Below are 27,273 nucleotides of genomic sequence, written 5' to 3'. Positions count from 1 at the left end.
AGGCTCTTGACTGTCCAACACTTTACTCACTGAGCCATCTCCAGAGCCTTAAGGCTGCACTGTTGCCCTCAGCCATCTAGCCTAGCCTAGAGAATAGAGCCTATGTCCCTAACTGATAAGCTCCCCTTAGAACAAATGGCCTGGCGGGCCCCAGGAACCTTGGTGGAAGTGGGCAGTGTGTGGGAAGTCAAGCCAAGTCACTGTTATGTCCACAGGACCAAGCTGTGCTGAGAGCCCTGCTGTCCTGGCTTGGGTGAGGGTTGGCTGCTTTATGATACACAAAGCCAACAAATGACCTTTTTTTGTCTACTTTGCAAAGCCTTCTTGAGAGGGTTCTGAGAAGCAAGGCCAGGAGTCCCGAATTCTCATAAATCTTTTAATAACAGTAAATGAAGAAAACATTGTAACAATAAGTCCCATGGGAGGGTTCCTTTTCATTCAGGAATCTTCAACAGCAGAAACACCTGAGGCTAAGATTCAAAATGCTAAGTACACAAATTAAGGGCCATTTATTTCCAAAAGGTGGCTGCAGAAACCACTTCATTACAATCAAAGGGGTTTTACAAAACAGAGAAAGCACATTACAAAAACACCCGAAGAGGGGAGGTAGACTGGAGGGGTTGGGGATGAACGCCCCAGAAGCAGCCTGACAAAGAGGCTCGATTTGGCTGCCATCGAGAGAGTTCACAGAGGGGCTCTCAGAAGAGCCCTGTACATTAGGGTGATAGTACACGGCAGTCTCAGCTTGAGAAGAAGGATGGAGGACAGGACATCGGTGAAATGTCCCAGAAGAAATAACTGTACACCATTCAATCCTGTTCTTTTCGCTACAATTACATCAAATAAATGAAAAATGCTTTCAAATCTAACATAACGTTGACACCAAAATAAATCAAGAGTTTTCCAAAACATCATCTTAGGCTTCAAAGGACTTTTGTTTTTGATTCGTTTTTCATTGAGTAGGGATGGGTGTCTGCTCAGTGCCATGAGTGGCAAATCAGTGTACAAGTGTCACAAACAAGGGCAACGGCAAGCAACTCGGTCTTCCTGTGCATAGCGAACTCGTTGCCTATACCAGAGGAAGCCTGACTCCTCTAATGGACTTTTACCCCAGAGATGGCTGGGCCAGGAGGAGATAGGGCACTCCTTCCTAGTCTGGTTTGGGAACTTCCTGAGGCTTGGTCCTGGCTCACTAAAACCAGAAGCAGTGTCTTGTCCAAGAGCATCTGAATTCCTCCTTTACTCCCCCCCACCCCGCCTCCCTTACAGTAGAAACCATTAAGAAACCCTTGTCCCAAAAAGGACAGGTGACAGAATTCCCAAAGAAATCTTTTTGGCAGCAGGAAAGTTAAAAGGGGTCCTTTGCCAACTCCTGAGCACCCAGCCCAGCACAGCTCAGGGCATTCCCCAACCCCGGGGTCCACTGTATAGAGAGCTCTGCTGACATTGAACTATCTGAGAGAAACTTGTAATTACATCACGAAACTCTGAATTATCCATGATCACACATAGCAAACCCCTGACAGAGGCTACAGCAAAAGGGATGGTCTGACAGGTAGGCTGAGGAACCATAGAATAAAGTGCATAGCCAACCCTACTTAGCCCACATAGACCCCATAGACCACCCCCACAGGTACAAAGAATTTTACAAAAAGACAGAAGACAGACTTAGAGAGGTGGGTAGTGGCTCCCCAACCCCACAGCTTGTCACAGGATAACAGAAGAACATGCTGCTAGGCTTCTGAGAAGACGTTGGGCCAAGTCTTTTATATACACAAGCAAACACTGGGGCCAGGAAGGACCTATAATCAGAGAAGCTGGCTTAGCCAACTGTACTTGTTGGTGCAGCCCCCTGACCACAGACAATGAGGGCTTGAAGATACACCGTTCCTTCTTGCTAGCTACCTCTCTGAGCTCTCTCGAACAGACACAGAGCTCACACATGATGGTCGAGCACATATAAAACTTTGGCTAAGGTGGTAAGGGGATGACAGGCCCAAGGAGAAGCTTCAATGTCAGGGCAAACTGTCTTCTCTGTCCCTGTACTACAGACAGTAGAGGGTACCAGCTGGACGTACCTAGGGACAACTCCCTTGGCAAAGTTGTAAGAGCCTAGGCAGGTTACCTCTTTCCATGTAGGTTTGGACCAAGGTAAGAGTGAGATCTATAGATAGTGAAGAGGTTCCCTGTTCTCCAACTTCTCACAACCAGGCTGTCTCCCTATGGAGTCTGTTGAAGGAGCGACAATGTTTCATTTAGCTTCCTTATGTATGAGCCATGCCAGGCAACATGGCTTTGGGTTTCCTCTCTTCCTCTGAGCACCAGAAATGACTACCAGAAAATGGTCTGCTGAGCTGGCACGAAAGCAGACTGATGATATAGGGAGACCCAAGGTGCCTGGCAACCTGGACCATGAAGCCTCAGATGGGAAAGAAGTGTGTATGGCACTCCCACTTCTGTGGCATTCTGGAGTTGGTCCCCTCAGCTGAGGCCGTCCATCACTGCAGGTAGCAGCAACATGTTGTGGTAACAGCTCTGTCAGGCCCCATGGACTCCCCTCCTATGACCTCTCCATACTCTTACAGGCCAGGGCGGCGTTCCTGCAATCTATTCATCCACCAACTTCTATGAGTGAGCAGGGCTAGTCAGTACCTGAAGAGACAGCAAGGGAAGCTTGGCATGGCCCTCACAGATGGCAGAGGGTGAAGATGCCATGGCAGGAAATCAAGGGTAGCAAGCATACTAAGAGTTCTTGCCTGTTTTCAGTACCTCAGACTAGATCACTTCATGGCCAGGCGGCCTCTCCCAGAATGGCTTCTCTTAGTTTCCATTTGCTCTCCTGCAGTTGCTTCCCCTGCAAATCCATCTTGTAAAACCATGACCACCAAGCCACTGAAGGTCAGCATAGGCCTAATACCCACAAACTCACACTGAATACTGCATCTGGTACAAGACAATGGGGTGGTCATGGTACAAACATTTCTATTCCTAATCAAATCTCTTTCTACTAGAAGTTGACGAGGAGTCAGCAAATACACAGACACTGGTACCATTTGTGTGGTTCACACACAACCAAGTACCTTTCAACCAAAGCTCCTCTCTTCCGAGCACTTGAACCTCTACCTATGGGGCCCAGGCAGTTCCCTTTCAACCTACATGTGGGTTTTGGACATTGTCAAGCTGCAAAACCAGTGACGTCTCCCCACATAGAACACTTGAGTAGAGTCAAGCTACACGAAAGAAATCTAATCCTCATAAAACTGCCTTCAGGAACCATGGCCATGTCTTCTAAGTGCCAGGAATGGCTCGATAGTACCTTAGAGAAAAGTGAGGGTTTCCCCCATTTCAAACATCCAAAAGACAAACAGCCAAACTGCACCCAAGCCCCAACTCCAGCTTGTTCTTCCATGAAGCTGCCTCAGACAGAAAAACAGACAGACACATACACAGACAATGAGGATGGTTCAAGGGGCAGCTGAGACTAGAACACTGTCTATTATCCTTGTGATACAGAATGTGATTCAGATCACAGCTTTCTCAAGTTGCCACTTGATTTAGTTGATTTCTTCCTTTCTACACTCATGTCGGATGGGGATCTGACCTCAGCTTTCATAGGGAAAGTTTGGTTTGTTTGTTTTTTTTCCCCCTGGGGGACAGGGTGGTTCAGCCTGGTACTATGTACACCTTTACCCTCTTTCTTTCAGATTCATTGTGGCAACAGATCTTCCACACCCCTGTACAGAATCTTGCCCTTTGGCTGCGCGTTGCTGCCATCTACCCCAGGCGGCACCCTAGAAGGAGTGGCTGGGTAGCTCCCTGCTTTCAGTCATGGGACACCAGTCACTGGAAGAATCATATTTTGGCTGTGAACTGGGAAGTCCCTTGGCTCTGGGCTTGCGGCTGGTGTAGAAGCAAGGCCTTGGTCCCCTTCTGGTGGGGGCTATGCTGGAGATTAAAGGGGATTCCAGCATGAGCCTGGAGGTCCCTGGCAGTAGAGACATGAACCCAACACTATTTTATGGCTGGGATGCTGGAGGAACTACTGCTTGTTGCCCCCTCCTTCCTCAACCAGCTGTTGTTAAAAGCACCAACAAGCCGTATGAAAGGGGCCACTAACTACCATTTCCCTGGGTAAGGCCACGCAGACGGAGTGGGGCACAGTAGGGACCCAGAACCCAGGGGAGGAGAAGAAGTAAGCTCCAGCCCCCAGCACCTTCCCTGGGCACCAAGAGTCATCCAAGGGTTGGAGCTGGGGAGGGAAGAGTAGTGGAAGAAAGGGACAGAGAAGGGGGGGGGGGGAGGAAATAAACCAAGTATTCTGTTTGCCCTCTCCAATGATTTTGTCAAGAGCTGGGTATTCTCTGAATCAAGTCAGGATTTGCTTTCTCAGGGAGAAACGAAACAAAACAAAACAAAACAAAACAAAACAAAAAAAACCCAAAACTAAAACAAAACAAAAATCCAAGCACCTTCAGTCTATTTTCTTGGCTGGAAGCCGGAGCAAATCCAGCACATATTTACACAAGGGCCCAGCCATGTATGAGAACAGGATGACCAGCTTCCCGTGGGTCATGGTCATGAGAGTCTGGTGTCCCGAGGCCCAGATGCGATACCAGGGGCCGTAGAATGGGTCTGAGATGGCCGGACACAGCATGTTGTTCAAATTCACTTCGGTGACCTGCAGGGACAAGGGAGGTAAAGTGAGCGTTCGCCATCCCGAGGCTTCTTCTGGCTACTGCCAGTTAAGCCATCTCTCCCTAGGGGTGACTAGACAAGGAGGGATTGACCAATCCCCGCCTGTTCATAAAGGGGCTTCTTTGCTTTAGGCTCTCTGAGCAGGTGATGGGTCACTGTCCTGGAGAAAAGCTGTTCAGTTGTGCTCAGTCTTGCTTTCCAGTTGGGCCCAGAGTCCATTTTCATGCCTAAGTGTTGGTCATGTGTCTAGCTCCTGGAGAGATACTATGGGATTTTGAAAAATCCATTAACTGCATGGTTTCCTGTCTCCAAGTAGCAAGGGCCATCAGTTGACTGCATATGACCTCAAGCTAGACAGTGCTCCCTAAGCTTGACATGCCACGAGGAGGTCTGAGGAGCATACGGAAGATTCTGTTGAGGGAAGTGGCACTTGAATGGACTCATGAGAAGATGGACAAGGGTTAATGGGGAGGAGTGGGTGAATAGAGCTTTCCTGGTGGGAGGTGCAGCAGAACATAGCATGTATGACATGAGCACACATATCGGTGGGGAGTAGCGAGAGGTATGGAGCAGTGGGTGTGCAGGGCAGAATCATGCTGAATCTTCCCACAAGCACAGGCAGCATTCATACTACTGGCAAAGAACCCCGGCTACCTCCGGCAAACCAGAGCAAGGAAGAGAAACGTGAATGCTTCAACAGAGGCATTGGGGACATCCGGCTTCATGCCCTTATCATGCAAGGCCGCACAAGGCTGCACATAACTAACACTACACTAATGCCAACTGCACAAAACCAACTATGGCATCCCTGACCCAAAGACAGCCGTTAACACCTGCCCTCAAGAGCTCTTAAGAGCTCGCTCACATTAGAGACAAGCCCTCACCATCTCTCAAGGAAGCTGGGCTTTTGTGTCATGTCACATGACGTGGAAAATTCCCTGCCCTCCCCCCCAGCAATGAGCTCTCCATCCTCACTTCAACACCATATCCATGCATTATCGACGCTATTGGACTCTGGGTAATTCAACATTGAGGCCAGCCATTTTCCATACTCCGGGCAGTTCTCAAACTATAGAGTGCTCTGGGGCTCCCGGCACCTCACATCTACTGGCCACACAACTGAAAGGTCTCCTCAAGGACTTGAGAGCATGCCCAGAGTACACCCAACATCAGAGGCCATCACAAAGCCCGGGGCAACCAAGTAAGGGTCCTACATGGCCAGGAGGTCCCCAGCAAAGCACTTGCCAGTTATAGGTCAGTTGTTTTAGATCAAGTAGCCATGAGTGCAGGATATCCTTGCCTTCAGAAATGAAGGAACGGCCATTATTGAAGGATTCAGAAAACTCTTCAGAGAGGCCAAGGCTTTGGATCATAAATCAACATCCCAGACACAACAATCTGATGTCCTGGCCTTTAGCATCGTGTATTTTTCAAAACAAAATGATACAACAGCACCAACCAGGATTATCAAGATTTATGAAGAACTCCAGACAAAGGGGAAAGGAGGGGATCTCAGCAAACTTACCAGGCCGAGGATCTGCAGGATGCTGAAGTGGTAAAAGAACATGAGGCCAGTCGAGAGAAGAGCCCAGTGGAAATTGCTGAGGGGCTCTGGGGTGTAAGCACCTGGAGGAAGAGGGGAGACGGTGAGCCAAGAGGACTAGTGACCCACTTCTCCTCTGCTCACAAGGGGTGCAGGTGCTGAGGTCACAGCCACAGCTGCAGCAGGCTTGGTGTCTCACTTCTCAATCACAGCCTCTCCCACGGGTCCTGGTGCATAGCCAGGAACCATGCTAGCCCTGTTTTAACCCATTTCTGCCAGTGGATATTGTACCATTAGAGCGCTTTCTGTTGCATTCTAACAGTAATTTCATGATTATTAAAGGTGATTTAGAACTTTTAAAAACGGGAAAGAAGATAGAAGCAAAGAAGACTAGAAGCCTTAGGATCAATTTTTAAAATTGCAACTGGGGCTGGAGAGATGGCTCAGACGTTAAAGGCTAGGCTCACAACCAAAAGTATAAAATTGCAACTGTCTTCGCGTCTAGGGCAACAGGGTAGTTGAACATGTGTATGTGGAAGTCAGATGAATTTAGGTTCAAATTTTGACTCTCCCATTGATGAACCATGTCCCCATGGTGTTGCATAACATGAATGGCCCTCTAACTCTACATGCATGTTTGTGGTACATGCATGCCCACACTCACATATATACATCTTGCTCACATGCACATACAACTCATACATAAAATAAGAAGAATTCAGTATAGTAACAGGGAAAATGTAATGGGGGCAGTCTGTCTGATAAGGGAGTGTGGCCTGCAGTGACCACACAGTGCACCATGTGGAAAACTGTGGACACTAGAGCCTAGAAGGTGTAGGTAGTCAAATCCCCCCTGGGAGATCCTGGAAAGTTCAGTCTGGACATGCTGAAGTATCTGTGGTTTGTGATTTTGTGTCAGGATATATTTATAGCTATCTTGGGCCACATTTGGCCCATGGGTTGGACATGCCTTTGGGACCCAATGTTCTACAAAGTCAAGAACCTTCTCTGTCGTCCCAAGAGCCAACACAGCACTTGCTTGGTAATGATGCACCGAGTGATTACACTGGGAGTGTACACACCGGTCTGTCTGATAAGGGAGTGTGACCTGGATACCATGTTGTCGCCCCGGTTTCTGAGGACATGCGGAGGATGAAGAGGATGCAAGGCTGATAGGTGCCCAGGCCGTCAGACATGCCACTGCAAAGCCTCCATGCATCACTTTCTCAGCTGTCTTTTCATTCTCTGTGACCTGCCCACAGTCCCCTTTCCCACCATTCCCAATGCAGTGGAATGGCAGTCAAGCCTCAGATACCAGATGACCTGATGATGCCAGGATGAACTTGAACATGTGTGTGTGTGTGTGTGTGTGTGTGTGTGTGTGTGTGTGTGTGTGTGTGTGTCTCCTTGGCCAGGAGCCAGGTCAGCAGCCATAGTCCTTAGGAAGGAGAGGACAAGGTTCAAGCCCAGGACAGCTGTTTCTTCCCCTGTTGTGGTGAGAAAGGGACATTCAGATCCTATCAGGGGACAGGTTTCTTGGTGTCCTCACTGAGCCTCCACATAGCCCCATGTTTGCACTATCGCTTCTCTGTTGCATCATCTGTCCCAACCAGACTAACTACTGCCAGAGGGAAGGGCTCTCCCTAAAGCTCTTCTGCACCTCAGCCCCGGATGCACAGTGGACACTGAAGCAATGCCCACTACTCAGCAAAGCGGTGGTCCAGAGTTGCTAAGGAATCATAAAAGATAACATCGATTCAAGGCTAGTAGTACCCTGAAGATTAGCTTCGAATACTTATAAAACCCAACCCACACACCTCCCTTATCTGCACAAAAGATATTCACACTTGTGTTCTCTATAATGTTGAGAAACTGGAAACAAACCAACTAGGGAGATAGGTTAAATAAACTACAATGCTTCAATGTTGTGTACACGTCCCCTGCCATTCAAATGGCAATCAGATTGTCCACGCATGAAGAAACCAGTCCCAGGTGAGTAACAACAAATATAAAAGGCAGAACATCAAACAGTACAGACATGAAAGAAAATACAATGTGGTGTCTTAACAACAAAGGCTGGAGGGGGCGGAGTCACGGCCGGAATCAGACAGCCTCTTGTTCCCCTCGGGAATGACCCTGGGCAAATCAGACTTCCTTCAAAGCTGTTTTCCGGTGTAGGGACTAGAGGCAAGTAGCCTTCTCAGGGCTGAGAGGTGGAATAAGACATTACAGAAAGCAGATCCAGCAGCTAGCCTAGCATGGAGCTCTTGTTGTCCCAGGGATCACAGGCATCCAAACTCACACAGGCAGGAAGACAAAGGGCATTCTGGGAAAATGGACACCTCCTCTGTGAAGGGAGACTGCCTGTGGCAAACATGATCCAATATTCCAATTCTTCAAAAAATAAAAATAAAAAAGCCCTATATACACTGATAACCCAACCCACAGGGATACATACATACTGTACGTAAACCCCATAATTCTCTTCACTGGATATCTGGATGTGGCCCTTGGGATGATCCCAGTGAAGAACCAGTTTTTTGTCAAAAGGAAAGCAGAAACCAAACCGCTTTCAGGAAAATTTGACACATCATAAACCTCTTCTTTTTTCTACTTTAAGAAAGTGACATTTTTCTGCTAGCATCTTCTATCCCAGGAGGCTAGCAGCACATCGTGAGTAAAGGTAGAGGGAAACCAAAATAAGAGTCTCTGTTAAATTGATTTCTGCCAGAAGGAAGCCGTAGGAGTACCGGGAGCCTGGCAATTGCTCTAGCAGTAGAGAAGACCCCCAAAGGGTCCCCCTAAGGATCTTTCTCTCCTCCCACACTCTCACTCACAGAGGATAATACCAAGGACTCCACTCTGGGTAGGGGAGCCTGCTATTACCCCATCTTGCTGCTTCCTTCAGCTAACTGACTTACTCTTGCTACCCACTCATTCAATATCTATGATGTACACTGGACTCCACGGTAAAAGTGGGGAAACAATCTTGGCCAGCTCCTGTCCTTGACAATCTGCTGCAGTTGACAAATGGCAATTGACAAATGGAAGAGCTGATATGGTGAAGGAAGCATGGTCAGGGCCCATAGGAAGGGAAGAAAACCGAAGAGGGTCGGAGTTCAGGAGATTTGAACAACAGGAAGCACCTGGTGTAGGACATGACAGAAGGAACACTCTAGGCCGAAGGCATAGCCTGAGAAAAGGTATCGAGATGTCAGCGGCGTGCTGTCTGTGTGCAATTACGTGCAGTTCCTTGTTACAGGAGAGCACAAGAATGCAAGAAGTCTCATGTGTCAGTAGGTAGCTGGACAGACAAGAAAACAGGACCCGATAAAGGAAGAGCCTTGTTATCCAGGCCAGAGAACCTGGCCTTTATCCTATACAATGAGAGGTCACTGAAAGATTGTTAAGAGATGAAAAGGTCAGATCCACGTTTCCGCCAGCTGGATGGCTCCAGCATCAGTGGAGACAGTGGACCAGAGGGAAACAGAACTGAAGACAGACTCAGATACTGCCATGGGGGACACAGATGGCTTGGCACTTGGCCAGACCTAGGGACTTCCTGGTCTATGACTTCAAGAATTGACAGGAGGTTTAGGGGAGAAAGGAGCTCAGGCTAGGGTACAACACTGAATGCTATAACCCACACCCGCAGTTGCCCCCATCGGCTTATGGCTACCCAGGGTCTAAAGCTTAGAAGAGGAAAATGATTTGAGAATACAGATTGGTGTGTAGCTAAAACTCACAAAGAAGAATCCACAAAACAAGGCTAACAGGGGTCTGGAAAACAGCAATATTTAGGTGGCTAGAAAAAAATAAGACCCATAAGATGAGCTTGAGGACCAAACTCCAGAAGCAGCCATAGAACTGGAATTGGAAGAGAGGTGTCCTAGAAATTGAGAGAACACAGTTAAAGAAGGACCAGCAATGTTTAATGTGTTCTCATTGGTACTGGCCACTAGACACATGCAGCAGCAGATATTTAAATGCATTCAACCAAAGATCCATCTCCTCATTTATGTAAGCTGCATTTCAAGTGCTCCATAGCCACACCTGCCCAATGACTGCCGTATTAGACGGTGCAGACACAAACCGTTTTCATAACCACAGACAATTCCAGTGAGGATATCCTTCTCCTGGGGTGGGGGGTGAGGGGATAGCAAAATCAAGACACACATCCCACGAAGTTCAGAAATGTGCGAGCCACTGGTGCTCTTTGCCATGACAATTTCAGGAAAGGAACTATGAAGGAGCAAAGTGGCAAAATAGGTTTTCCTGTTGAACAAAACAAGGAAGTAAATTCTGGGAAAAGGTGTCAAAATAGACAGCCACATAGAAAGCCAAACCCCTTACATTCTTGGTCTTGTCTCTGAATACCTTGAGCAGCCTCCTGTGCCTTTTCAGTTTTGTTTTGTTTTGTTTTGTTTTTGAGACAGGATCTTGTAGCCAAGGCTGATCTTTCTTGGCAGAAATCCCCTGTTCTCAGCCTCCCAAGGGCTGGGATTATAGGTGTGCAGCACACCTGACTCAAACTTTTGTTCTTACCCAACAGACCTGTCCCTGTAGGTCTCCTCTCTCTAACTCCATGAGACCATGCTTGATAAAGCGGTGCTTTCTTGCTTGCTTTTCATCGCTCTTTCCAGATGGCTGGTCCTCCCCCTTTACACTAAAACCCCACAACTGCCAAGGTGATACACAGCATTCCTCCCCTCCACCATCAACTACAGATGATGGATGGCGGTCCTTTCTCTCTGACATACCTATACCTGGCTGGGTACCACTCTCTCACACCTCTGTCTTCTTAATTCTTGCTCACTGCTACATGTTTCTGGAAGAATCTTTCCACAACTCCATGGTCTTCTCTCCATTACCACACTTCAGCCATTCACTTTCATGGTCAATCCTGAGACCCTGTGATTAGGAACGGCTGCATCCTCTCTCTGATCTCAAAGACAAACATTCCCCCTTTAGCCATCGCTATTTCCTTTCCTGATCACTTCTTTGAATCAGGACTCCACCTGGGTTTTGGCAACAAAAGAATATGAGATCCATTCATTGGTCACACCATAATTTCAAACTCAACATCCTCCCCCCACTCCCGCCCCTCTCTCTCAGAGGGAGTTTCTCTGTATAACAGCCCTGACTGTCCTGGAAGTCACTTTGTAAACCAGACTGGCCTCGAAATTACAGAGATCTGCCTGCCTTTGCCTCCTAAAGTGCTAGAATTCCAACTCTTCCTTCCTTTCTTAAATCCCATGCCCTGTTATTCTGATTATCCTTTAGTGTACCTCTGTCTCCTCTCACTTTGGCTGGAAAAACAAAAAAACAAAAACAAATCCTCTGCCCTGGTTTAAGTTCATCCTCTTTCTTCCCTTGCTTAACATGGCTGGAGAAAAACAGCAGCACTGACTAGCCTCATGTCCAATTTGTGATCACAGACCTGAAGTGCATCTTTCATGTTGCCAGGTAATCACACTATATTCCCCTGCCCATTCACTCCCTCGCTTCCTGAGGTCACAATTTAATATCCTCTCCTCTCTTCTCGAACCTTTAATACTTTCCTCCTGGCTTCACTGTCAAATGATGACCTGGGTACTTCCTGCTTCGCCTAGAGAAAGAGAATTACACAAAACATCCTGAGCTCTCACAAGCACATTTAAACACCCACGCAGGAACACTCGCCAGGTTTGCTCGGCCTTCCTCTCTGCAACCCAGAAGAACTGTGAAGAGAGGGTCTCAGTCAAGGCCAGGCTCTCCTTTTGGAACCCCAATACTCCTCCCTCAGCTCTCTACCACTCCACAGTTCTTTTTCTTCCTCTTCCAACACTCGTTTCCTCTTTCCTACTGGGTTAGTCTGGCGACCATGAAAACAAAGTAAATGTACAGAGATTGCTCTCATGTGAAAACAAGCACTTGACAGCTCCCGAGAGCTCGCAGTAATTGCTTGTCTCTCTGTTAAAACAAAGATAGACTATCTTTACAACAAACAGAGCATTGGCTATGTCTGGACTGGCCAAAGCAGTAGCTCCTAGTCCTGTGTCACCCAGAGCTTCAAATGTAGCTGGTTTGAATTGAGCTGTGCTCTTGGTACAGAGTACATCTACTAAAATATTCCAGCTTTAATTTTATATTGGTTATATTTGAATGGTAGCTTTTTTTTATAAACTACGTATAACGAAGTATATTTCTAATATTAGTTCCATCTGTTTGTCTTACTATTTTTAGTGTGAGTGTGAACACCTGAAATTATATACTTAACACGTATTTTTGTTAAATATTCTGCTCTATTTTCCTTACCCCAAATTCTTCTCTTCCTGCTCTCCCTTAAATTCACTTATATCAGGTCGCTCATCCTCCATTACAATTGTTCCCATCAAAGCCACAAGTGACCTTTTCATTTCTAGATACAATGACCAATTTGCGGGCTTCATCCTATGTAGCAGTTTTTGAAACACTTGGTTTCTAGGCGACTGCTCACTCTCAGCTATTTTCTTGCCTCTTTCCCTGCTTCTTATCCTTCCTTGCCATTTCTTCCCCATGGTGCTGATGTCCAAATGGGAGACAGGATCAGGCTGCCGAACTCAGAACTCAAATCTTTGCTGCTTATTTTTACCCTACAGCTGGTGTCAGCAAACCTCATGGCTTTAATATGGGTCACATTTGATAACTCCGAAATTTACATTTTACCATGGACCTCCACACTAAACTCTAGGATCAACAGCAAATGGGTGTGTCAAACTTCAGCCAAGCTTGTGAGCTTAGCTTACCACTGTAGTAAATGCTGAAAGCAATCGCTTCTCGGCCTTTTGGCTAAGATCAAGTGTAGTAAATGCTGAAAGCTCATTACACTTTCTCAGAATCCAAACCTTTCCACAACGTGTCTGTGTTACCAACAGGGCCCTATCATATTGGCTTGCTATAGCCAACGGGACCTCACCAAAGAAAATTCAAAAGGAGGTTTGATGTGCACTTGGGCACTGGGGGTTTCCCTTTTTCAAATACTACTCAGAGATCTACATGCCATGAAAAGCTGTGTGAATAGAGAGGCCCAACCGTTTCAGGGTCCCAGCTAGGTCCAGGGAAGACCAGAAGAATGTCTTAGTCCTTTCCAGCTGTTTTAACAGACACCATAGACCAGACACCTTGAACAACAGAAATTATAAAGAACGGGCCAATGGGACTCCCACAATTGCAAGAACTAATTCTAAGTCAGTACATTTTAGGGATGGTTATTACCTAACATTACTTAACTGGAACAATATGCCACACAGACCAGACCAAACCAAACCAAACCAAACCAAACCAAACCAAACCAAACAAACAAAAAAGCAATACACAGTCCTCAAAGCCTTTCTTGTTTTTAGTAAATGCCCATCCATTTCATTCGACCAGGTCAAAAACCTTAAACTCACCCTTGACCCTTTCTTCTTTTTATTTCTCATCCGATATCTGATTCCATCCACAAACCGTTGGCTGTCCCTTTAACACGTACTTAGAACCCAATGCCTTTCCCCTTATCTGTACTGCATCCCAGTTTGAGCCACCATCATCCGCTCCCTAATGTATTACAGAAAGCACTGACATTTCCCCTCCATCTACCACTGAATCCTTGCACACTTACATTCTAAGTGAGCATAGCAACCAAACAACCCTTTAAAATTTTAAATTAGACTCATAGGTCTTCCCCTCCTCCAGTGACCTCTCACCCAGCTATCTTAGCTAATTTTAGTGTGCTTATCATCTCTAACCTCATGTCCTATTTCCCCCCTCCTTCCTATGGAACCAGCCGTAGTGGTTTTATACCTAGTTGCTGGAGTAGCCTGAAAACATTTCTTCCTCGTGGCCATTACACTTGTTATCTCCCCAGCTTGCCATATCGTTCCCATAGAGATCAAAGGGCTTGCTCTTTTGCCAGCTAGCCTTTGCTCAAATGTCACATTGTCAGTGAAACCTTTCCTTTAAATGAGGCCATCGCATTCAAAAGAGCAGCCCTCCGTGCCCATGTGGCAGTATCACACACTTTCCTCCGTAAGATCGCCTCTTGCATCTCACTTAACATTTCAGTACCCTGTGTACCGTTTCTCTATTTCTTTACTGTGGATCTCCTCCCACATGGCTGTGATGTCCACGAAAGCAAGGATACTTACGGGGTTTGTTTCAGTCTCGGCAGCTACTATACCACCAGATACCAAGTGGGGATTCCAAAAATATTTGTTGAAAGAATGGCACGCACAGGCCAGTGTGCTGAAGCCAAGTACTTTATACAGTCTACATCTTCATTAGACTTGTGGGATAGAGACCGAGTAAGGGGTGGAGGCCAGTTCACGAATACAATGTACTACTTTACATATCTGGGGCATCACCAATCATGTTGGGACTGAGTTAAAATGGAGGTTCTGCGCAGAGTCGGTCGGAGTCTCTGCATTTCTAACCAGCTCCCTCTGACTTCTGAGGCTCAGGGTACCCTTTGACCAGCAAGGACTAGAGTTTGTAAACTGAAAGGGAGGGCAGAAGTAGGGAGATCAAGGAGGAAGCTACAACAAGAGACAGAGCTGGGATAATCTAATCTGAATTCAGGAAATCTAGTATGGATGAATTAGAAAGGATCAGGAGGTGACACTGGCAGGTTTTGATCACTAGCTAAATGGCAGTTGGGGCTGTGAAGAGTTAAGAGTCACAGGCCAACTTTAGATCTCTGGCCTGGCTGATAAACTAATTACCCAATGGAATCAGAAACTTTGACAAGGATGAAAGTTTGAACATAAGAAAGAGAGCGACAAGTTTGGCTCCTGACAATGAGTCCATCTCATCTTCAGTGTCCTACGAAAGAGACAGCTCCATTCCTACTTTTTTTAAAAAAGCCTTCCTCGTATTTTGCACCCATGATGCTCTCCGAAAAGGTGTGGGTGGATCCAGTGTCATGATTGGATCCTAATGCTTTAAATCTACGAATTAAGTCATTGACCGATTCATGATCCAATGGGCTTACTGCAGGGAAGAGTCTCCCCATAGGTATGGTCTTGAAACAATCTATCTTTTCTCTGGCCCCTTTCTTTTGTCTCTCTGCTTCCTGCCATGTGAGAGTGGGCATCTCTGCCCCATTTTTCGATGGTGTGCTTTATCGGACAGCATTGACAATGGATCAAAACCTTTTGAAGTTGTTTCTTCCTCAGATATTTGTCACAGTGACAACAAAACGCAAAACAAAACAAAAACAAACAAACAAAGGAAAAACTGGCCTAATGCAGTTATAATGGCCTAGAAGCTATTTTCAGGTGGAGCAACCTCAGGATGACTCTGTGGAGAGCTGATTCAATATTCTTAGCCACCTAATGCAGGCCCCTGCCAGATTTCCTTTTACCAAGACCCCTAGTGCGTCAAATGAGCCCTGTACCCACATTTAATATGATGTATTACAAAGGTGGGGGAGAGTTGTACACTGGAACATACAATAGAGATGAATGTAGTCAACACCTACCCAACAGGCTCACCCCACATGGGCTAAGCTTTGTCCTCTGTATGCGCAGTGGTTGCTGACGTGCGGCTGGGCCTGTGATGGAGACATCTTAAAAGCCCATCTTTATCTCAGTGCAACAGCCATCACTTAGGGGAGAGTTCTGAGCAGGTACTGAATCTAGTGGGTGGATCTGACCTAGCAGAAAATTCTAGAGTCTAAAGAGTGACCTGTCAACTTCTACTCTTTCCAAGTTGCAGGTCCAAACCTTCACAGCCTGAGGGATCCTTTAGGAAGAAACTTCTGGACCATGGCCCCGCCCCCAATCTTGCAGGAACTGAAAAATTAACCACATGGACACACTAAACCGAAGTGCTATTTAAACGTAACATACATGGCCCTGTTAGGCGCGGAGTACAAACTGAATTCCTGGTGAGCTGTGAGCAAGGGGAAACCAACTCCTGGATCATTTGAAGCAATGAGGCTTAACGTTCATTCTATGTCAGCCATTGTGAAGGCGGAGATTCAATCTTCCATGGCACGATGGCTGATTAAAACACAGTTTTCTGGATACCAGTCTACAGTTTTGGATCCAGTAGGTCTGAGGAGTGACCTCCAATCTGGAATCCGAGAACCTGCATTGTTATCAGGTCCCCTGCTTCAGAAACTGCTGCTGCTGCTGCTGCTGCCACTACACTGTTGCCAGGAAGTTGTAGGAAGTGCAAGCAGGCTCTTCCGACCTGCTTCCTAGGACTCAAACCCTGGAGGTAGGGGTGGACTCCACAATTCCTACTTAAGTAACAAGCACCTCGGGGTGATGGAAAACTTGGGGTTTGTCAGTGGACAAGACAGGAGATCCACTCAAGTAGGGAGAGCCCTGGAGCCTGAAGATATCCTGGGAGAAAGGCACCAGTAAAGGAGCAAAGAATTTGGCCAGGTGGGAACCTGAAATGGTGCTAAAATTAAGGCAGAAAACCCTTGACTTAAGTTTTTGTTCCCACAAAACCCCAGCGACATTCTTCGCAGGGAAAATTCAATGGCCTTCAGAGACTCTCCTACCTTCCCTATTGTGTAAGGCTCAGTCATTGGCCACAGTTTACATTTTACTACTCGGCTCCCCTTCCCCAACTCACCCCCAACTCATGACATTCTGTGTGTGTTCTTAAGTCTTTTCTCTGGCCTTGTCCAACCAGAAAAACAGAGTCAAGAAGCCCAAGTGATAAGAACTTTCCCAGAACCGTAAGGTTTGCCAGCCTGGATGGGTGCAATGGGCTCACCTGGGCAGAGAAGCGGGAGACTCAACCCGGACCCTGAGGTGAATGACCTTTGGGTCAATGTTGAGGCAAACAAAGAGCTTTGGTTCTAGTGGGTCCTGGAAACCAACTCGCAGAGGGCCTGGGCCTCAATTTTCATGTTGCTGACGAAGCTGCAAGCCAACTGGAGAGGTATCGTTTCCAGATCACAGGACACCAGGGTTCTTAAACCCTAGTCTCCTGAAATGTACCCAAGGGCTGTTGAATAGTTAACACCTGAAAACAACCACTTCTTCACTAGAAAAGACCCTCTTTGCCAATTCTGAAGCTAGAGCGCCCTCTAGTGTATACAAGGGGGATTTCCTGCAGCCTAGAGACCAGGCAAAGAGGGGTCAGGAACGAGGAGAATATTTAGAAAAGACAGCTCTTGTTTTCTACATTTATGTTTGAAAAACATAAAATAAAGAGCAAACAATTACAAAATGTATCAAAGTTAAAAGAAATCATCAAAATATCTATACTGTTTTGCAGCCCAGGTATGTTCATAAATGCATGCTATAAGATTTATCAGCAAATCTGACAAATCACCCGAATTTCAAAGTGCTGACTGGCACTGGCAGTATATGGAGGAGGCTGCAGCAATTTTGATGGAACAGGAAGCAGACTGTGTTGGCCAGTGACAACCAAGGCACAGACATAGTTAACAGACTAGACACCTAGTGCTTGGCACAGTGCCTGTGGCCCTCTGTGTCACTCTCTTTCAAGGTCCCATTCTTGCAGGTCACACGTCACCACTGCTCCCTTCAGGGTCACTGTGAACTTCACCCTAGACTAGAGGCCTTCCTTTCACCCTGCCCTCTTTCCTAACAGCATTCAGGGGGGTTTCAACATCCTTGTGGGTGCCTCTTGCATGGCCCTTGCTTTGTGTCATCTTGACCCTCCACAGGTCTGCTGCACTTTGTTACTCACAACCCTGCCCTCTGTCGTCACACCTATGGGCTCCACCTCTGAGAGGATAATCTGACCACAACCTCTGAAGAGTTCACTTTTCATATCCGCATTCTTACAGGGCATGGGCCGCTAGACTTCCTTATAAACTACTGATCCCCTTGCTGTCCTCAATACACACACACACACACACACACACACACACACACACACACACACACACACACACACGCTGTACCTACTTTTTCCTCTGCTCTCTCCTGGCCTCCCTTCTGTTCAGCCCTACTTTGACCTTTTTGACTGTAACCCCTGGCTAGTGCCCTTAAACTTGATCTAGTGGGCAGGAGGAGCTTCTCGTACCTCTCCTCACAGTAGGTGATTCCCAAGGCATCCCATGCTAAGGGTGGGAGATGAAGAAACTGTGGATACTCAACTTTATTGGGTTGGTAGGCAGGGTCTTTGTACACTGACCACCAGAAACCATCCTCATACTCCTGAACTAACTAGCCCACCACTGCCTAGGCAACAGGCACCATTAAAAACATTCTTCACATACGATGCCATGTAATGCTCATTACAATCCTGTAACGGAAGAGCACTATTCTTATTTTGCAAAGAAACGGGTGTGCAGTGAAGTTACTGAACTTGGCTGATCTCAGAACGTGCACTACGCTGTGGAGCATGCGGTTCTATCATGTGCCTGTCAGGACAGCCAGTCTCTGGACAGACAGACCTGTACACCTTCGCTCTACTCAGTGCCTTCTCAGTGCCTCTGACAGGATGGGAGGTAAGACAGGACCTGCTTTAGCTAGAACCACCTTCCATTCTCTGGCTGTTCTTCCAGGGGACCCAAGTTTCCAGCACCCAACTGCCTACCTGCAATTGCAGTTACAGAGAGCATCCAATGCCCTCTTCTGGATTCCACAGGCACTTGATATGCATGCGATGTATAGACAGACAGGCAGGCAAAACACTCATATACACAAAAATAAGAAAATAAAATAAAAATCATCTTCAAAAGAATTCTATGAGATAGCTCATTTGGTAAGATGACGGCTTTAAGAACCCATATGTAAAAAATATCAGGGATTCACTGTTCTGCTAAGATTCCTAGAGATATTCTGCTATACTTAGAGGTCAGTGCCTTGCTCAGCCATCATCGGAGAAGCTTTCGCCTGCAGCAGACAGGGACAGATACAGAGACCCACAGCTGGATAATGTGCAAAGAATGAGAGATTTTAGAATAGTCCTAAAAGAGATGTTTCCATCAAATCCCTCTTCTTATGTGGCTCAGGCAACACAATGGAAGAGGGACCCTTTGTCAAAACCTAAAGTGGATGGCACCTAAGGAACACTAGAGAACAACACCTCTGGCCTACACACACATCCATTGTGTATGAGCCAGCTCACAGACATTCATCCATGTACACATGAACATAGACACAAAACAAGCCTACCTACGGACCGTGTTCAAAGAACCTAGACTCCTTCCATTTCCTCACCGCCTCGTCCTCTTGCCATTGTCATTTCCCATGCAGCATCTCAGCAAGTGTCATAACCTTAGAACTCACTGACTCCTGCTTCTCCTGAATGCCATCAAAGCTCTCTCACACTACTCACCTTGTCATGGGATTTGAACTGACCCAGTCCTGGGGAAAGGAGGAGAGAATGGGAGGAAGGGAGGAAAATGAGAGCAGAGAAGAGGAAACTGGGAGTGCTGTGAAGGGAAACCTGTTCATTGGTTCTTTGATGCTCATAGACGCTCGCCCCCACTCTTCATTTCCCATCTTCCCCAGAGATCTGATTTTGCAGAGCTTCTCAGATAGTATGTGCTTTGGTTACTGCTATTCAAGTGAACTTTCTACTGCTTCAGGACTACTGCAACTCATCTGTCCCCTTTTGCTCCAAGCCTTCCTACAATCTCCTGACAGCATTTTTTTCTTTGTCCACCTTTTCAGGGTTGCTTTATCCCAAGGTTCTTCTGCCCCCTCAGCTACCTAGCCCCCTTGGATGACCTCATCCATTACAAAGCTTCTACCACTATTTCTACAGCAACGGCACTGAAGTCAACCCCTTCCCAGAATTCCCCAAACAGTTCTAGAACTTTCTATCCTGCTGTCTCCAAGACAACTCAGCCTGAACAGGTTAGAAGGAAGCACTCAAGCTCAACCATGTCCTTTCTGCTACAAATTGAACATGTATCCCCTAAATTCATGTTGCAACCTCACTGCCAATGTGATGGTTTGAGAAGGTGGGGAATTACAGGGTAGAGCTCTTATAAATGGGATCAGCAACCTTATAAAATGGGTCAAAAAGGACCTATTCATCTGTGGCACATTCATGGATGTGTGGATGTAGACAGACAGCAGCACCCATAAAGAAAAGAGCCCTCACCAGATTGCTATACCTGGATCTTGGGTTTCCCTGCCTCCGGAATGGTATTTTTGTTACAGCACTCAGAAAAAAGTCATTTCCTAAAATATGTGCCTACCTTCTGTGCCTTCTCTGTTAGTGGTCCGGTCACCTAAGCCCAAATCCTAGAAGACTTGTGGACTTCATTGTCACCCTCACTTCCACAGCATTTCAAACATTAAAAAATGTTAGCTTAATGTTTACTATTTATTTAGTGATTTAAAACAAATATCCAAACTTTAGCTCCTGAGATTAAAAATGTGTGACTGCTGCCACCTGGTGGTGAAACACAAAGAGACACGGCCCTCGCTGGGGTGAAGGCTACTCTCAATACACATACTAAAGTGCAAGGGAAAAGGCACTTAAAGGAAAGTGTGCTTTCCACTTGCCTCAGTGAGACATATCTCGGGAACAAAAGGCAGCACCCCTAAGCTAATTTATAAAGGGAGGGGCTGGAGTTCATAGGGTTATAGAGGGAAAATTGGGGTGTGTGTGTGTGTGTGTGTGTGTGTGTGTGTGTGTGTGTGTATGTGTCAGGAGGGTAGGGGGCTGAGTGGTTGGAGAACAGCAGATCGGTTGCTTCCAAACGACTAAGTAACGGGTCAGAGTCTGAGTAACGGGAAACAGGATCAAGCTAAGTAAGGTCAGACTGTAAGTGATCTTTCACATCATGTGAAGGAATGAGAAAGTACAGTAAGAATCCTAAAGTGAGAGTTACACACAGTGGACAAATCTTATCCAAGCTGCTTGTTCTGATGATATGGTGGACAGAGATGGTGGATGGCAGGAAGGGTATTGGGGGGAGCTGGGATGCAAGGGAGCAAACAAAGTGACCCCCACCTTAGAGGATGAGAAACTGCACTAAGCTGGAGGACTGAGGTGGGGAGGAAGGGCCAAAAGGGGCTAGAACTGTAGAGGCGTTTAAAGTCAGAACTTCTGAAGTGCTCAGTGGAGAACACGAAGCAATGGCGGTCGCTGAACTGGAGGGTCCATGGAGGACAAGGAACAAGAACAGGTTAGGACGAGGGGCCTGAACATACGGAGTTGGATGCTGGCCATATTCTTTTGAAGTGCTCCCAGGCTGCACTGCCTGTCCACAGGAAACTAGCCTCAGGATGAGCAAAGCCGAGGAAGCCAAGCAGCAAGTTCAACAGGAGCCAGAGAGCCAGGAGATGTGAGCATCTGGCCCTGGGGAGAAATCAGCATCTCAAAGAAGGAAGCAGAAGCTGCTAAATCCACTGCTAATCACGAAATCTGTCCCTGCAGGGTTTTGTGGCTTTAGAATTGATCAAGGCATAATCCTTATCCCCGGAGCCCACAGTCTAGTAAAGAGAGACATATATAAATTCATGAGAGGCAAAAGAATTAGTGGTGAATAAAAATCGCCCTAGTAAGGGGAAACCACTGCATTGACCCGATGCTGGGGTAAGGACTTGTCATGCACATCAGCTCTGGGGATCCTCATGACAATCAAGAAAGTAGGTCCTAGTACTACCCTAGCTTGCAAGTGACAAAGACAAAGAGACCTCAAAGCTCTAGGTCCTATGTCATAGCCTCCTAGCAATTGGCAATATCAACTTTTTTGAACCCACAGCCCCAAATCCAGTGTATGGTGTCCAGAAACCAGCTTGCCTGCTCCTGTTCAAGTGCCTGAATAAACTCCAGAAGGTACCCCTTAGGTTTTGGCGCCATGGACCCTGACCCTTGGGGCAGTTGAAGAAGTATAACTATTCCTCTCTCTCAGAATGAGTGTGTGTGTGTGTCTGTGTGTGTGTGCGTGTACATTCCCCCACAGATAAATTCCTACATATTTATATAACACTATGAAGAAGGAAAAGACTTCTTAACACAACCCAAAATCCAGGAGCTAATGAAATAAAAGCAGATCAATTAAAATTACAAAGAAAATTTGCATGATCAAAACCACAAAAGACGAATGCATTTTTGAGCCACCTGCAGCAACAGTAATATAAGAGGAGATCAGTGATTTACATTAAGGAAAATATGCCTGACTACTGTAGAAACTGGTTTGTTGCTGGCATTCAATAACTGACTGAAACACTTCATTTTTCTTACAGTTAATGCGGATGATTGTACTTTTTTTTTTCTTTCAAGGTTGTGGGCCCCAGGCGGGTTAGAGTCCCGTAAGTCTAGTGTACATGTGGAGATTAAATGAGATCAAGATTCTGTAAGTAAAAGTAAAAAGAAAATATGCAACGCAGACGATATAAGTTGGCTTAGAAGATGCATCCTCTATTCTGTGTACGTGCCTGTGCGTGAATACCATCTGAGCACAGCCTTCACCCATTCATGCTGCTCTCAAACCCATAACAAAGGAAACCTCCCTGTCCTTCAGGGGCTTCTGGGAAAAGAGACTGCAAAAGACACCTGCTCAGCAGCCTGTGAGGAGGACGACACAGGAGGGAAGGAGGCAGCCAAGGGAGTGGGAGGGGCGTTTCTGTGGGCACCTTTTCCATGGAGAAGGGCATAGCTGAGGGGAGTTTAAAGAATCTTGTCCAGGCCGAGGGCTGACAGAGAGAAGACTATTCTCAGCAGACGCTGCAGTGTTGCAAACACACACAGACATGAACTGAAAGCTCGGGGACCACAAAGGATTCGGTTATCAGCCAAGGTGACGCTGCGAGGAAGGGACTAAAACAGATGGGGTTGGAGAAAAGTTAGAAGTCAGGTTACCCGGGGTCTTTTTGTCCACTGGGTGCAATGAGAACCACTGTAAGTTTCTAAATAGGGAAATGCTTTAGGAGTAGCTTTAGAATTTATTAGAATGGGGGCAGGGGGTGTTAAGGCGAATGGAAAACCACAGGGAGCCAACTGCCACCACTGAAGGTGATGACTGCCAAAGCTGGATCCCCAAGGGTGGCTCTAGAGATAGCAGGAACTGTTCTAATTATTTTAATAATAGCTATTAGTAATCCCTTATTATACCTAATTCATGAATGAAGGCATTATCAAAGGGAAAAAACCACAAGTGTATACAAGGTATGATGCTACTTGAAGTTTCAGGCACCCACCTAGAGAGCCTTGGACTGTCTCCACACCCCACAGATAAATAAGGGAGGAGTACTATATGTTTATATATCACCATGGAGGAAGAAAGGGCCTAACACAACTCAAAAATCCAGCAGCCAAGGAAATTACCCAAAAAATCTGCATAAACTAGAACGCAAACAAAGTCCAAAGACAAATCTGGGGGCCATGTCGGCTAACTCCTAATATGCACGGAGCCATATTGGATTTGGGCCTAGCCGCTTTTTGAACTGCATGGCTCAAAGTGACTAGGTGACTCTGGGCTGTTTGGCCACAGAGACTCACCCCTAAGATGACTGCCTTAAGTCTTAAGATTGTTGAATGAAAGCCTCTCCCATGAATTTACAGCACAGGAAGATAACATTCAAGGGATGCCTCAGCTCCCTTAGCAGATACCTGTTACCTCCTGAATCAACACCCAGTGTCTCCACCGCCTGACCTCATCGTCTACCGCCTGACCTCTTTGCCTCCAGCTATCACTACCTATATCCGCACCTCCCCCTCCTCTGTGTTTCACAAAGGACACTCCCCCTACCTGAAAGCCTTAAAAGCTGTAACGTTCACCCCAATAAACGAGACCTTGACAACAGAACTTTTGCTTGGTCTCCTTCTTCTCTTCACCCCCATTTTGGCCCACAGGTAGAAAGCCTCTTCGGGACCCTGAATAACTGGGTCCCCGCTGGTGGGGACACTAATATCCCCATGTAAAGAGCTACTGACACCCAACTTATCTGAAGACAGAATAGAAAATTGAGCAGGGAGGAAAGGCATGGAGTTCAAAGACTGGGGAAGCAGACGGCAATCCTACACACCTGTAAGAAGGTTCTGGGAGTGTGGCTTAGTGAGAAAGTGCACACAGAAGGTACTGGGTTCTATCTCCAGCATGGAAAAACAGAAAGACTAGAAACATGTCTCTAAAGTGCTCAGCTTCCAAGAAAAGGAAACTGAAAATATAATTGAACCGACTATACTCTTTTGTTTTGTTTTGGTTTGGTTTTAACCTACCAGATAGACAAAAATACAACAATAACAAAGTTGGAGAAACATTGTCTTTGGAATTTGGAAACTCCAAATCTGTGTGGAAACAACCCAAATGCATATCAATGAATAAATTATGGTTCACTCTTGTAACCCCATGTTACTGTGTAAAAAGAAACACCCTCAACCCACAGTCATGAGTTCAAATGACGGATCCGCCATTGACTAAACACCCATTTTCTCCTAAATGAACAGAGGATAACAGGGACACCTCCTGACAAGTTATGTTGGGATCAAACGAGTTAATGTTTGAAGGAATACTCGGCATTACTTATGTTAGAGAAAGTACTGCCTTTTTTATTATACCTTATCATCAATATTATGGACTATTAAGCTGCTGTGAAAAACCAAAGCAAAGAGATAGTGCAAGCCCAGCGGAAACAGTTCTCTAAGCTAAAACGCAGCAACAGCTTCAATGGCAAGAGCAGACCTGCTGTTTTTGAGCCGTTGGCATAAGGAGTAATTTTTTTGATCATTTCCTTGTATAGTTATCCCTTGATATCCAAAGGGCTTGGTTCCAGGAATCCACATAAATACCCAAATAAGCAGTGCTCAAGATGATTACAGAAAATGGAACAGTGTTTGCACATAACGTACACAAACCTTCCACATAATTTAAATCATCTCCAGATAATTTACAATAGCCGATACTATATAAACATTATACTAAACACTGTTATACTATATTGCTTGGGGAACAATAATGAGAAAAAAGTCTGTACATGTTCGGTGCAGACAATTTTTTAAAAAATACTTTCAAGTAATGTTTGACTGAATCCAGGGATGGAGAAGGAAACAGAACCCGGGAGCCAGTGAGATGATGGGTTAGTGGGTAAAGGCCCACTGAGGACCTGAATTTGGTCCTCAGCCTCACCCTCATATGGTAGGAGGAAAGAACCAAATCCAGCAAGTTGTCCTCTGACCTCCACATACATGCCATGACTCAGAGCAGGCACATAAAGAAATGAATGTAGCAGGAGCTGTGGACACAGAAGGACAACTATACAAAAGGAGCAGTGGACCGCTATCTGAAACCCAAAGTGGCTGCTTCCTCTCATGGTAAGGACAGGGGTAGAGAGCATGGAATGGGTAGAAAGGATACTTTTAATATCAGGAGTTTTAAACTTTTAGCTGTTAAACTAAGGTCTGTGAACTGTGTAAAGGAACTTGAAGCAGGGAACAAAATCCACGTGTAAAATAAGCCAGCATTATCTCAAAACTTTCACTGCCTCTTCCGCGTTCAATAAACAGGAGCAACGAATAACGGTTCACAAAGCCTTTTATTCTTGACCTCACCTGCCCCTTGGCTTGGGTCCAGTGTCGTCACACTTAGCCTTCCTCACTCTTAGCCTTGCCACAATGCTATTATATATGACATTGTGTCCACAAGAGTTCATGGCTCCTGAAGCTCTATGTGCCTGGTAAATTCCCACTTAGCCTTCCAATCTCCATGTAAGCATCACCTCCTGGAGGGGATCTCTCTCTCTCTCTCTCTCTCTCTCTCTCTCTCTCTCTCTCTCTCATTCTTCCTTTCTCTGTCCGTCTCTCCCTGTCTGTCTGTCTGTCTGTCTGTCTGGCCTGTATGGTCCTGTACTCTTATAAGCGCTTCCCGGCACTCTCCTCCGTTTCACTCTATTCCTGTAACTGATTCTTTTCTCTCAGGGCACAGGCTCACAAAAGCCGAGCGGGAAGTACTGTCTGAACTTCGCTCATTAGCGCACCCCAGTGGCCAGTGGGAAGAGTGTCTGAAAGAAAGCACTAAATACAGAATGAAATGAATGAATGAATGAATGAATGAATGAATGAATGGGTAGGTGGGATCCTGGCAGTTCTTTCTAGACTCTACCTGGAATGACTTTGTTATGTTACTGGGTAAGATGTGAAAAACAGAAAATCGGGGAGGGGGATGAAAAGTGTAAAAGTACAGTCAGCTGTGCTGGGGACAGTCAGGTAGAGCTTTCTAAAAACTAAAAGCTTCTCCCATACACAGGCCTTAAAGCCTGAGTTCAATGCCTGGATCTGACATAAAGATGGAGAGAGAACCACTCCCAAAGATTATTTTCTTGCCTTTATATGCAAATCAGGGCTATGAATGGTGGCCGCAGCCAGCCTCACAGTAACTGACAGGCAAGCTATGAAAATATACAAAATGATGCCAGAATCTTCGGGGGAGAATGTGCCTAAAACAGACCTCTTGGGAAATGGACATCCCAGAGGACTAGAGAAAAGGGCCCTGTGAAGGACACTGTGGAAGCACATTCAGTGAGGAGAACAGGCCAGAAGAAAGGCAGATGTGAAAAGGCCAAAACTAGGTTTCAAAGGGCAGCAGTCAACCATCTCTAATGCAGTAGAGCTTGAATTAGAGAAAGACTGATTTTTACGTTTGGCCAGATCAATGTTGGTGATCTTTGGCGGTGCTAATTCCACGAAGACTCTGGTAAGAAAGTGAATGTCAGATTGCACTGTTGTAAGGAAGGATATTTAATAGAGCTGACTCAGACAGAACAGAAATGTTTTCCAAAAATGCCAATGTTCATAAGGTGATTTCTTGTTGCAAATAATTTTAATAGTGATATATAATATATATGTATATAATAGCCAGGAAGTCAGGGCTATATGCTTTATCGAACATTATGAGGGTTGCCTTAAGAATAATCATATTTTGTGGTTTGTTTAAAAGAGTCAATAGATTGAGAGGCATATATCACACTCAGAATAATAGACGTTCACATGAAGAAGGGAAAAAAACCCATAATACCTGAAGAGTAAAGTTTTGGAAATATTGTTTATGCCATGCATGCTTAGCCTTTTGATAATTTGGCTTTTACAAAATTCATGCGAGAGAACCAAGTCACAAAAAAAAACCCAATTACAAATAAAAT

The 27,273-nt window shown here is 46.0% G+C and overlaps 1 protein-coding gene and 1 pseudogene across 8 annotated transcripts in view; one reads left to right on the top strand and one right to left on the bottom strand.

Moving 5' to 3' along the window:
• Positions 1 to 362: 362 nt before the first annotated feature.
• Positions 363 to 27,273, bottom strand: part of Tmem164 (transmembrane protein 164) — a 160,590-nt gene continuing 133,679 nt past the window's right edge. For 7 of the 8 annotated variants that reach the window (XM_008773428.4, XM_039099940.2, XM_039099941.2 and 4 more), the window contains 2 exons: positions 6,221 to 6,321; positions 363 to 4,678 (listed from right to left, as the gene is read on the bottom strand). In XM_008773428.4, coding sequence (XP_008771650.1) covers positions 4,472 to 4,678; positions 6,221 to 6,321 — 308 coding nt within the window. In that variant the 3' untranslated portion in view covers positions 363 to 4,471. The remainder of the gene's footprint in view (positions 4,679 to 6,220; positions 6,322 to 27,273) is intronic. The other variant, NM_001109014.1, reaches the window with a different exon arrangement.
• Positions 13,029 to 13,108, top strand: LOC120099535 (U2 spliceosomal RNA; annotated as a pseudogene).

Source organism: Rattus norvegicus, chromosome X, assembly GCF_036323735.1.
Source record: "Rattus norvegicus strain BN/NHsdMcwi chromosome X, GRCr8, whole genome shotgun sequence".
NCBI lineage: Eukaryota > Metazoa > Chordata > Mammalia > Rodentia > Muridae > Rattus > Rattus norvegicus.
The sequence above is the reverse complement of the archived record's forward strand: the minus strand, read 5'-3'. Positions and strand labels throughout refer to the sequence as shown.